This window comes from Pogoniulus pusillus, chromosome 17 (assembly GCF_015220805.1).
Source record: "Pogoniulus pusillus isolate bPogPus1 chromosome 17, bPogPus1.pri, whole genome shotgun sequence".
Taxonomy (NCBI): Eukaryota; Metazoa; Chordata; class Aves; order Piciformes; family Lybiidae; genus Pogoniulus; species Pogoniulus pusillus.
In genome coordinates, this window is record NC_087280.1 from 8,783,264 (window position 1) to 8,796,341 (window position 13,078).

The window sequence follows — 13,078 nt, forward strand, 5'->3', positions numbered from 1 at the left end:
GGTCCCCTGAAAAGAAAGGCTTTAATATGCTTTTCCTCCATGGCCCTCCTACATTTGGTGCTTCCCTGCCAGCACTGCCTTTCCTGCACGCCTCCTAACCTAACTAACGGCAATTTTAAATGCCATCAAAACAGCAGTGGAGGTGTTTGACCTGCCTACTGCGTCACAGAACTCCACTGTAAAGCTTCTCTTTCACTTCCTCCTAACTGCTTGCCGTTCTTTACAGAATGCCCTGCATCTGTCACTCGCAAATGATCCATCATCTTTCCCTAAAAATGCCTGAAGAGCATCTATTTTGTGAATTTTCAGACAGAAAATTCATCTCAGTACTTGTTTAGTTTTGACATTTCTCCATACGAGTTTGAAGCAACATTATCTTCTTTGTTCAGCACCCTTTTGAAATTCCGTTCATTTCTGTAGGTGCACCTGGTCTAAATTGGAGATAAAAGCATAAACCCGTTGTGGTTTACACTGAAAGAATAAACCCCTCATTTATACTTCAAATCTGCTTGAATATACCAAGAATACTAAATAAAGCTCATCCTGTAATCAAGCAAGCATAGGTTTAGCTGTCATTCTCACCTAGTTCTTACAGGAGCTCTGTTTCAGCTTCTAAGAAAAGCACTGCTGATAGTTTTTACTGCTTACTTTCTTTCCACTTCTCTTCCAAGTTTTCTGGGTTAGCCTGTTCTCAGCCTATTCTCACGCAACAGAGAAGCTGTTTCAGAAAGCAGTTTTCTAGCTGGTTTGATATAGTTGAGAAAGAATGATCATCTAAATGCAAGTTCTTGATCATTAGGTCACCCTCATAAACCCTAAGATAGAATGTCATTTTACAGACACCAGCCATGAAAGCATTGCAACAATGAATAATATAGCATGACATTTCCTAGATACTCCTATGCATTACATTCTGCATTTGGTCAGATTCAACACAGAGAGGATGTGCACTCAAATACACCCTGAGGTATTTTCTAGACCTTAAATAGCAGTGCAGTTACAAAATCTTTCCTATTTATTCTAGAAAGTATGTTTGGTGCTGCTGCTCACTCACTAGCTGTTAACTGACCTCCAGAACAGTCTCTTTAGACAGCATTCCTTTTCAACAGCCTACATTTTAAGAAGTCTTTTTGTTGCTGTTTTCTCAACTTCTATGACATAGTTAGCAAGTTCTGCTTTAAGTGAGCCTATAAACATTTTTAATATTTACATGAAGGGCACACAATCATGAGAAATGCCACATGCATGGAGAGGCCACACACATCTGCTATGTTTTTCATCCTCCTCCACAGTGAGCAGCTACTCTTTGCGGTGCTGTTAAAGCTGCTGTTTTGGGGCCTTTAATTAAGAGTCCATTTTAGAATAATGCATGCCAACAATATTGTAGCTATTTCCTCAGACAATCTACAAATGCAAATCACAGACAGCACAAAATAAAAAACAGCATGAAGCGCCTATATATTTGGTCCCATCTGACCTGATCCATGCTCCGTTACAGGAGGCTTTACTTAGCTCATCAGTGAAAATACAGATGTAACTACAAATGCTCATGCACTTCTCAAGGAATCCAGATTGAAAGAAATACCCCAACACACAAGAACTAAAGGAGAGAATAAAAATGTATTTCCCCTGGCTCCACAGCAGTCAAGAATATCATAGCATAAAGATTGTTAGCTCAGTTTTAGACATTCTTGCTATGATGCCTGAAAAGAGTGAAAATGGCAAGCTCAGCTATAAATGCAGCAAGACTTTAGACCAGTCTCTTGTACTGATGGTGTGATAGAAAAACTTTAATGCAAAGAGGTAGATACTTTTGCATCCCTATGTGTAGAAAACACATCTGATCATACAGCAGGACTATCAAAATCTCATTGAATGAAACAGATATAAGTAAATATATATAGGTATAAATTATTATTACTATTGTATTTTATAGAAAAGGAAGAACTTCATGTGTAACAAAAGTGCACTGTAGTAGTACATTGTGAATGCAGAAAGAATGCCTTAGGTTGGAACGGCTTCCAAACATTTGATTTTGTAAATGTGTGATGTCACAAATGAAAGATATTTCACAAAAGGCTATTCTCTGTGCAATAGCAAGGCTCGGTGAAAACAGAGCTGTCAGCCTGCTTTGTAAAGATGTATTTTCAACTTAATTTACCTATTTTCCCTGTCATTCTTTCATCCGTTTGGAGAAACAGAAATGTTTGCAATCACAGCCTTCTGACTGCTGAACCACCTCTTGGTATGTAGGTAGCCTGTAACTTAAAGCAGCTTTCAAGCAGAAACCCACTTAGAATTTTACAGGAAATTATATCAGCTGAAACAATGTCCCAAGATTAGCGTAAAAAAAGATGGGTGGTGAAAAACTGTTTTCCTGCCTATTTCTGTGAAGAACCACACTGAAAAACAAACCAAAATGGCAGTTTTTGCTTGACATTTCTGTACAGGAAGGACATCCTTAATGACTTGTGTGCATTGTTTCTGCAGTTACTCTCTCAATTTTTCTAATTAAATTGCAAGTTATATGTTTTATTTCCTGGACTACCACGAAGAGTTGCAAAATTGGTGTCAGCCTCAAGATCACAGTATATAACCCAGAGCCACCAAGTTAAAGTGCTTTCACCTAATCTTTCTGCTTCAATAGCTCCAGATGCTTAACACAGCTTGCACTGTTTGTAACTAAGGTGGCATAAGGAAATTGCACACAGAACAGAATTCTCTTTCGATTGTGTGCTAAAGGAATCAGTGCTCCCAAAAGACTCGTAAGTGTTTTATTAGATCTCACCTCCTCAACCATGTGCTTGACTTTTTTCTGTTGGCAGTGGACCATATCATCCAGATGTTTGATTCGCTCTCTTAGACTAGCAGCTACTTCCTCCAAATGCTGTGACCTAGCAAAACATGAAGTACAATAAGAGGGGAACTACACAGTATAAGCAAAACAAGAACAACCCCACAATCCCATCATAAATCAGAAAAACTACATCAAGAGGAAGGCAAGGAACAGTCCACTGATAGATGTCAATTTGAGCAAAGTATACTTTAATTGTAGTCTTTCAGTCTAAGTGGCTGTCTCCACTGAGGTCAACTCACCTTCGTTTCACATACTGGCATGCTTACTCAGAGCCTGAAGTGCTGACAGTTAAACAATGTGACAGAGCTCATCCCTTTAAAATGTCTGGATTTCCTTGAAGTGACAGGCATTTACACAACTAGATCTTTATAATCAGAAAGACACATCTATCCTAACTTGTTACCACCTGCAAACTGTCTGGAAATATCTACTAAATAAAAGCCAGGATGCAGATCTGCTGGCATTCTTTTAAAAGCTCTCCTATTACAGAGAAGCCTTGAGTCAAGGATTTTGCACAGGTGCCAACAGTAGCAGAATGCTAACTGGAGTAGTATTAACTCATCAAGAGTCAGCAGGAATTACTGTTGATGTTTTAAGTTTGTATGTATGACACTTTAAATAGATTCTGCATTTCTTCAAATCTGTTTAACCCTGAAACTGAACACCCACAGAACTCCTGCCACAAATTGGTTTGACAGCTTGCCAAAAAAGTAGCTTGCGAAGATGTGAAAAAAACCCAACAGGGAAGTTTTTGGTGTGTGTGCCATGGGACCCTCCATTTTTATCTGAATGTGAAATTGTGAAATTATTTAAATAGAGCAACCATTTGCTTACAAAATAAACTTATATACTGCTAGATTCAGGACTGGACAAAATTTGAGAAGTGGAGGAAGGGCTTTTTTTTGTCTTTGCCTGTTATCAGCAGAAGAAATTGTTGAAGCTGCAAATAGAAGAACCATTCTAAGGCAAAACAGCAGATGGCAAGCTGTGTGACATGATTCCAATGAATAACTGAGTTGTATGCCATTTCCCCACAGAAAGAGTCTCTTTTAACAGTGAAATACTCTACAGCTGTAACTGCAGCACTTTGACAAGGACTCAAAAAATCACAGCATTGCTGCAGGTTTTTCATTCCTGTGTATTAAGGTCTCACAAACCAACAATTTACATTTTGATTACAATTGTAGCATATATTAGATCTCTCATTGAAAAATCCAGAATTTTAACCACTGATGGCAATGGTACAAGGATCCTTCCTCAAGTGTCTGGTTGGGTATAGACAGGTAAAAAGAAATTCAGAACAGACTTCCATTGCAAAGATTGCAACCTGATGTGCTTGTGTGCATTGCACAAATGCCAGTCTGAATGCTACCTTTACCCTTTTTACTGCAACATAACTTGCTGCATAGGTAGGGCAGGATACACTCAAATGAGAGGACTATCTGTTTTCTCGATATAGAAGAAAGCAGTTATTTTTCATCTCTATGTCCTACATTGTATGCAACATCTGTTCACTTTATTATTCTAACAGGCTGCTGTGAAGAGCTGTTATTACTCTGAAACTGGGTACGCTGGTCACATACACAGACCAATACAGCTAGGCAGTGAGATGATCTTGTCAGGAACTTCCTTTTGTATGCTTCCCAGAGAACAGCAGAGTGCCAAAACATTAAAACAGAATTTCTGAGTGCCACAAAAGTCATAATCCAGTTAAATTCTTCAGTTTCTGCTTATAATTGATCTTTACACACTCAAACAGCGTCATCTAAACCTTTGAGTGGCTGACACTCAAAGGATTTTCACTCCAGTGGCAGTTAAGCTGTTTCAGTAATGGGGAGACTTCTCTCGAAACTTTTCCTCTGGCTTTGCTTGAAGCTTTCTTTTGTGTGCTAGTGGTGCTTTGTCATTCCCAAAGAAATAGTAATGGATGCACATGCCAACTGTGGGCAAAACCAGAATATCCAGGTCCTACTGCGCCACTAGACCTTCCTTCTAAGCCTCATGCTTTTTAGAACTACCGTTCACAGAAGCCTCACTGCCAATAATATCACTGTCATTCTCCCCAGATAACTTCATAGTTTACTTCTGCACTGTGATTCTACATCACAGATTTTTTCCACACCTTAATTTTGTTCACGTGCACATGTTAAAAATGCACTGCATGTGCAGATCTACCCCTCCAAGCTCACTATCCCTTTCATGCAAAAAAACCCAAAATGCATCTGGAAGTTACACACAGAACTCCTGCTCTCTTCAAGAGTTCACCTTTTCAGAGATGTCCTGTAGCTCAAGACATGATAAAGAATGTCGTTTTTTCTTAGAAGTGTGTGGAGCAGCTTATAAGGAGATAATAAAAGTGTTCAAAGTCAGGATCATGCTGTGCAGAACTTGAGAATACAGATTTAAGAAGAATGCAATCAACAAATATGTCACAAGTTCTTCCATCTAAAATGTTCTCTGCACATTTGCAAGTAACTTTTCAAGAGATGCACAAAAGTGTTTTCAGTTGTGAAATTGGTATTTCATATGTTAATAAACTTCCATTCAAATGGCCAATCCCTACCAGACTGCAGTTTTAAAGTCAGAAAAAAGTGAAATTCAGGTGTCTTCAAAAACAAACCCCTAAAACCTCCTAGCAACGCAAGAAGTTTCACAGACAAGACATATCTCACCTCTCACTGTCAGAGCTGTTTTCAGATTTTGCTCCAGATATTTGTATTTCATTTAGTTCAAGTTGCTTTTGCAGCTGATGACGTTCCTAAACAAAACATGTCATCCTTCAGTATTTAAAGACTTCACAAAGCATTTCATTGCAATTCAAAAGATCATTTGTGACATTAAAATAAAACCTGATTAAACCAAATTAATGCATTTCCTGTAGCCAAGAAGCACAGAATGCATAAAATTAAATTCCCAGCTAAGAACACAAATAAGAGCCGAGTTTTCAATTTCCTATTCAAAGATGCAGTTGTACTTGAAACTGATCTTTTTTTTAATAAAAAAGGTGACTGATCACAATCCTTACCTACATAAATGCCAAATTTTCTGTGTTATCCCTAACATAAAGATCTCTGAGTCCAAGGCTGAGATAAAAGGCATTGCTCTATTTTCTTCCCTAGAATACTCCTGGTTATTATTTATGTGTCCACCACCACAGAGCCCATGAAGATGTATGAGGACTTGGGGACTGTGTCCAACACAAATTAACAGATGAGTCTGCTGTCCACTTTAGTGGGAATTTACAAAGAATTTGGTTTTACTCTGCAAGTATCAGCCAGATAGCAGCAAATTAAGTCACCAATGTGAAGAAATTTCTCTGTCCTTAAGAACTATATTGCAATCCTTTCTTCACTGCGTAACACTCAGAAGTTGTAGGCTGAAACCCAGACAAAGTTAGGGGAGCTACTAAAGGGGCCTGCAATGCTGAATGATTTCTCAGTGTAATCGCAAATTCTACTAACAGATTTGCAATCATTAGACAAAAGAGGGTCCATACAATCACACATCAAGCCAACAAAACTGACTTATAAAAATCTATTTATCTTTAACAAATATTTACTATAATAAACTAAAGCTGGTGGAAAAAAAACACTAGCTGCCTGAAAGCACAGAAGAGAGTATGCCATCCTCTTACCAGAAAACTCTCTGCTTCTGTATTTTACATAGCAAGGCACATAATCTTCAAAGAGATGTCTGCTATTGAACGAACCAAGAAATGCCAGAGTACATCCAAGAGCACTGAGTCTTTTGAAAGAGTTGCTCTTATACCATTTAGAGTGACACCATTCTAAGGACTACACATACTCAGTTAGGTGAATGATACCAGAAAACAAAGAGGAAATTTCACCATAACTGTTCGAGACAGAAGAAACAAAGCTTTCTCAGATACCTGAAAAGGTTCAACAAATGAAGTGCACAATGCCAAGAGACATGTTGTGATACTCTTAGGCTTAACTGTACGTTAAAATAATAATCTGATTGCTAGACTGGAGCAAAGTCTATAAATGAGAAAGAAAAGCAGGAAATAAAAAGCAGCAATGTGGAAACTGCTACAACTAGATTTATGGTATTGCTGCCAATGTCACAAGGGGTAAACATCTCAAAGCATGTCTGCTTTCAGAGCTTTGTAAGTAAATTGTCAAAAAATCTGCTCTCAGTTTCAGCTTCACAGGGAACATTTAGCAAGGGAGAGGAATAATTAAAAGTTTGTAATGATAACGGGAAAGAAAGAACCTTAGTTTGGGATTAAAGGCAACACATTTTTTTTCTCCCCTCAAAATATTCTGATTCATAATCAAAGTAAGACAGATCTCTACATGGACAATTAAGTAGCTTCTACATGCCTACAAAACCCTCTCAAAATGCTTTAGTCTCAAGTTTTCAGTTTAACATTTCATCTATATATGTGTATTTGCAGGTACAATTCCAGTCAGGACTAATGGCTATACAGTAAGATCTATTCTCAACTAAAACACGTTAATGGACCTACCAGCAGCATTTCTAAGAGGCTTTGCATTATTTCTCATAGAATCATTTTGGATAGAAGAGAATCTGGTGGCTAAACAAGGTCCTTTAGCACCACATGAAACACCTCCAGGGATAGGGATTCAAGTACTATGTTAGGCTTAGGAGATGATGCGCACTGAAGAAAGACTGAACAGTCATTTAAAAATAATGGTTAATGCACTAAATTTTGACACCTTACGAGCCCTGACTGTAAAGACCACTAGAAAGATAGAGAACCACTTAATCACAGTGTGTCTCAGGTGATACACTGTGGCAGTTCAGGTCCATTCTATTTATTTATATGGATAAAAGAACCAAATAAGATGCGAATAGCAGTGGTATGTCACTGGTGAGGGTGCTAGCAACAGACAAAACATTCAATACAATTCAAAATAAAATTAGAAAGACCTCTCCATGCACTTCTGCATTTTCTTTAAGGGTGGTAATAAACTGACTGTCATACCTGTTCCATGCGTTCAATCAGCCTGTCCAGCTCACCAATTCTCTGGTCTTTTTCCTGAATACTTGTTTCCGTAATCTGCATCTTCCTATTTGCCTCTTCAATAGCCTTCAGAAGCCGATTAGTTTCTTCCTTCAGATAAAAACATTTACAGGCCCATTAACATCCAATGTACCAATGAGGAATTTCAATTATTTTTTTTATGCCATAAAGCCAGGTTACTTGCTTTTAAGCAGAGCCTAAAGCTTTTCATTATGCTTTCCCAGAACTCAGGAAAAGTTGAAAACAGAAGTGCGAGTTGTACAGAACAAAAGATTTGGGGCACTTTGAAATGCATAAGTGTTTGCAAGGCACTGAGAAAACCTTCTACCCATTTATTAGATAGTGGTTTTCACTTCTGAGGGTACCATGAAGTAAGAGCACAAGAAAAATATGCTTTTGCATTTTAAATACCAAAATTTGTAAAGTTCAACTTTGTACTTTCCTCCCATGTAAAACAATATGAATAAAGAGGCTGGGAAATCTACCTTCAGTCTTAGTCATTATCTGTCTTTGTCAGTTAGAAAAACACTGAAAGCAACTGCTCATGGAAAGGTGTTGCTTAGTGGCTGAGGGAAAATGGGGCAGGAAGAGTTCTTGCTCCAGGAGTATCCAATGAAGTTGTTCTCCATCCCCTTCCTAAACTTTCAGTAAAATTGGACATTATATTTTCCTTATTCTTTTTTTTTTAAGAGAATCAGAAGTTAGACATCTCAATTTATTTCATTTTAAATTTTGAAATCTATGTCATCATTACTGTTTGAAAACATTCTTTTCTTAGCCCTACAAACCCGAAAGCTTGGAAAGCTTAGTAGCTACAGCACTAGAGACAGGAGTGGAAGAAGACATGTCAGCTCTGGAGCATTATGTGACCCAAAAATGCTGCCCACACCATTCTTACAGACTGACTATACATACTAGAAGAATTTCTTTCTCAGCTTTGTGTTTTCGCTCTTCTTCTTGCATTTTTTCCTCATACTGACTATAAAGTTTTCTTGTCATCTCTCTCATAACTTCAGCATTGGCTTCCTGTGATGATTCCACCTATGAGAGGGGAAAGTCGACACATCAATCAGCACAGAACTTCTGGCAGCATGAGAAACAGAATTCATGTGATATGAAAATAAGCCTTTGAACTTCATCTCTATCTTGTTATAAATTTGACACCTCTGAGGCAGATTTTTAATTGCATCAAGATAATTTACAACGCACTGCCAGCATACAAGGAATTGACACTCACAGAAGTTACCATTTCAAGTTTACTGTTGTCTGAATTTAATTAGTTACTGCTTATCCAAGCCCAGACTAGCCTCTTCACTGAGCTCTTCAATAACAGCCTAAAAATCACTTTGTTTGTTTCCCCATTCAAAAGATATAGCCTCCCCCATTGTATAGAAGGATAGATTAGAGATGGTCTAGACTCAATCCTGTTTCTAAATGACCACAAACACTCAAAGCAATAATTACTTTAAGCCAGATCTATCTATCTGTTGTTAGCTAAAGACACTGCTATACCCTCCCTCCCCTCCTAGTTTTTGACATACTGCTTTCATGTAGGCATAAGCACTGATGTGACCATGGAGCAATCAGACTTAATATACTTGGGGATGGAAGGGTTAATTTTTAACCACAGATCCAGAAACCTTACTACAGCTACTGGGAATTGGGCAAGAATGGTAATTCAGAGACAGGATTTCCCTCTTCTGTTGGCTCAAAACACTTACTGAACCACACCCTCTAGTCTGTAAACCACAATAAAAGTAAAGTGAAAGAGACAGTCCAGGACTTAGGTCTCTTACTAGAGATGCTATAAATCACAGAAGGCTATAGTGAAATTCTTGGAGTGCTACAAAATGTCAGGAAAAGGAGGAATACACTGTAATCTGGAAGAATAGTCAAGTGTTCTTTACTGATTACTAGAGTTTACCCAGCTACAAAATACCTGGTTCAGATGATTAATGGTTTTTTATTTGGTTTGGGTTTTTTTTTGACAATTCAAATATTTATTAAACCCTTGTGTTTGACTTGCATGGTGGAAACAAGCTATTTTATTCCCCTGTAGGATAAGAGTGTATTTCACCCTTTGAAAATGGACTGAGCTCTGAAGGACTCCACTGGTACTGCAATTGGTCCCTGAGACCAACACCGGGGCAGAGGTAGTAACCTGGACTTTTTGAGAGAGAGTGGAGATAAAGTTTCAGTATAACACAAACCCCTCCACATTTCAAGAAGTGTGAGAGAATTATATCATTCAGAAAATGCCAACAATCAAAACTCAAGAGACCTTAAGATACACTGAACTGGAACATGATCTTTGGCACTGTGTTTCCATCATTCCTTTGCTTAGAGCTTGCACAGTGAAGACAGTAAAAACAAGCATAAAAAGGCAGACACGTCAGGGTCTCTGTTACAGTATTCTTAAGCAATGCCTCCAGCCTCAGCTGTGATGATTGCATGAACAAACCAAACCTACTTTATAAGCTATATGAGTGTGTTCTCCTACCTAGAAAATAATCATGACATATAGTAGTTACTTCTTTTCAACTGCTAATCTCCCAGATTCCACACTATCCTCTTGCATCCACCCTTGTTTAACTTTCAAAGACAGCAAGGAGGTGTTTTATTCACTAACTTTTTAGTAAACCTGAAAATTTGGGGACAACATTTGAACGTTTTCCTCATTAGGGTGGGGCATATATTCTGCAGACTTGACATGCTTGCAGATAAATCCTTAAGCATTCAGTTGAACTGAGACTGAACCTGTGGTTCTCTACCCTTAGAAGCAGACATACCTTCCCCTGGCTTGTTGGTACATGTTATTAAGATTATAGTAAAGTCCAAATTCCTGTTTTGAAATCTTAATTGCAACATCTTTGCTTTCTTCTTTCATTTTATCCCTCTTTATATTTCCTGCTGACAATTACAGATACAAATTATAGCTATTCCTATAGCCTGTAAAGCCTTACTACAAGAGGAAGCTAGAACATGAACTGTAAGTTGAAACACACTAATATTCATGTTTTCTCTTTAGCATTACGCATGAATGCAAGTCACTAGAGAGACAACAAGAAACATCTTCTCTGACAAAATTAACATGAATAAATGAGCGGTCATCTTAAATTCACAGTGACAAACTCTGATACAGAACTATATCCAAATTAGTCTATTTTGAGCAGTTTTAAGAGAGACAAAGGTTTCCAGAAAAGAGTTTTGTGGGTTGAGGGATTTTTACTTTATTTTATTTTGGGAGGGAGAGTCGTTTTTCTTAATGAGATTAAAGAAATATATTTGGCAGGTAGGGGGAGAAAACGGTCAAACTTTTTGGCATATAAAACCTTCCAAATTGTGCTTTATTTTTTTGCATTTCTCTGATATAAAGTTTCATTCTCTTTCCATGGTGCTGACCACATGCTCACAAGACTTAAAAAATTACATATTAAAAATTGTGCAATACCAAATGAACAAATTCAACGTTAATTTTTGTAGCAGTTAGCACTATGAAGAGTAACAATATTCCTTTACTTACAACAATGGACACTAAAAGCCACTTAATGGTTAATTTTTACTGCCAACCTCTCAGAATGGCAATTCCATGTTCTGGAAAGACTGATGGCTGCCAGCTTACATTCTCTGTTATTAAATCAGTAATGATTCACAGGAATGTGTCAGCTCTAGGGAATGATGAAGGAATGAAGAATAAGGAACCCTTTACAAGTAAGCCTAAGGAACTAATTTAACTTACTCCTAATGCTCTTACTGAACAATATTTTTAGGGATGTTTATATACCACACCTTTAATTTCAATAACTGATTTTCAATTTGTGCTGTTTCCAGTTGCTTTTGCTTCTCTCTCAGCTTTTCCATAGATTGCTCATGTGTATGTTTTAAATTCCTTATTTGTTCTCTTATATCAGTGTTCTCCAACGTAACATCCACTAGAGTTTTCTAGAAAAAGAAGTAAACCACAATATTAAAAATCACAAATAATGTGATGAACTAGCATAGTCAAGAGATTATGAAGCAGACAGAATACTTAAGAATTTCCTGATTTGTCAATGCACTGTGAACAGTTATGCACGTTTTAACCTTTAAAATTATGGCATGCTCAGCAAAATTAAGCCCTGGAACAATATTAGAAAATTTAAAAAGAGTGAACCTAGATACATTTGGGTATGGATGTTATTACCAATAACTTCTTCTTTTTTAACTCCAAAGGCCATGCTATACATATTAAATGCAGAGCCCTTAGAAAACTTGTGACATCCAAGAAAGCAAAAACATTAAGTTCAGCTCAGATGTGTAGGAATTTGAAAGTCTTTAAAACAGAAAAGTCATTCAAATGTTCTCCCTCCCCCCACATTTCACAGGTATGTAAAGTCTCACGAGTTGACTCTATGATAAGTGTTTAACATCCATACATGGCATTTCCATTTCTGCTAGCCAGTGAAGATGGCAGTAAGCCAGGAGATAGACCGTTTTGCATAATACAGAACCAATCACATTTTCACCTTAGACATTTTGTGGCATTAGTCTGCTGCAGATCTCTGTATTGTGCACTGATTTTCCTTAGACTCAGAATGATCTGGGTTGAAAGGGACCTCCAAAGGTCATCTAGTCCAGCCCCTCTGCAGTAAGCAGGGGGATCCTCAATTAGATCAGGTTGCCCAGCACCCTGTTGAACCTCACCTTGAATATCTCCTCAACTACCTCCTTGGCCAACCTATTTCAGTGTTCCACTACCCTCATAGTGAAGAACTTGTTTCTAACATCCAATCTAAATCTACTCTTCTCTTGTTTAAAGCCATTGCCTCTTGTCCTACCACTACAGGCCTTTGTAAACAGTCTCTCTCCATCCTTCTTGTAGGCACCCTTCGGGTACTGGAAGGTCATTTTTAGGTCTTCTCAGGGCCTTCTATTCTTCCTCAGCTCCCTCAGTCTGTCTTTGTAGCAGAGATGCTCTAAGCCTCTGATCATTTTTGTGGCACTCCTGTGGACCCGCTGCATAAGGTCCACCTCCTTCCTGTATTGAGAGCTCCAGACCTAGACACAGTACTTCAGGTGAGGTCTCACCAGAGCAGAGCAAAGTGGCAGAATCACCTCTCTGGATCTGCTGGCAATGCTGCTTTTGACGGAGACCAGGATGTATTTGGCCTTCTGGACTGCTCATGCCCAACTTCTCATCTATCAGCCTCCCCAAGTCCTTTTCCACAGGGCTG

The 13,078-nt window shown here is 38.1% G+C and overlaps 1 protein-coding gene across 2 annotated transcripts in view; it reads right to left on the bottom strand.

The window, feature by feature from the left end:
• Nucleotides 1–13,078, bottom strand: part of MYZAP (myocardial zonula adherens protein) — a 60,627-nt gene that overhangs the window by 26,066 nt on the left and 21,483 nt on the right. For both annotated transcript variants that reach the window (XM_064157527.1, XM_064157528.1), the window contains exons 6-10: nucleotides 11,655–11,807; nucleotides 8,781–8,906; nucleotides 7,827–7,955; nucleotides 5,530–5,615; nucleotides 2,789–2,894 (exon numbers count right to left, since the gene is read on the bottom strand). In XM_064157527.1, the coding sequence (XP_064013597.1) occupies nucleotides 2,789–2,894; nucleotides 5,530–5,615; nucleotides 7,827–7,955; nucleotides 8,781–8,906; nucleotides 11,655–11,807 (600 nt within the window). The remainder of the gene's footprint in view (nucleotides 1–2,788; nucleotides 2,895–5,529; nucleotides 5,616–7,826; nucleotides 7,956–8,780; nucleotides 8,907–11,654; nucleotides 11,808–13,078) is intronic.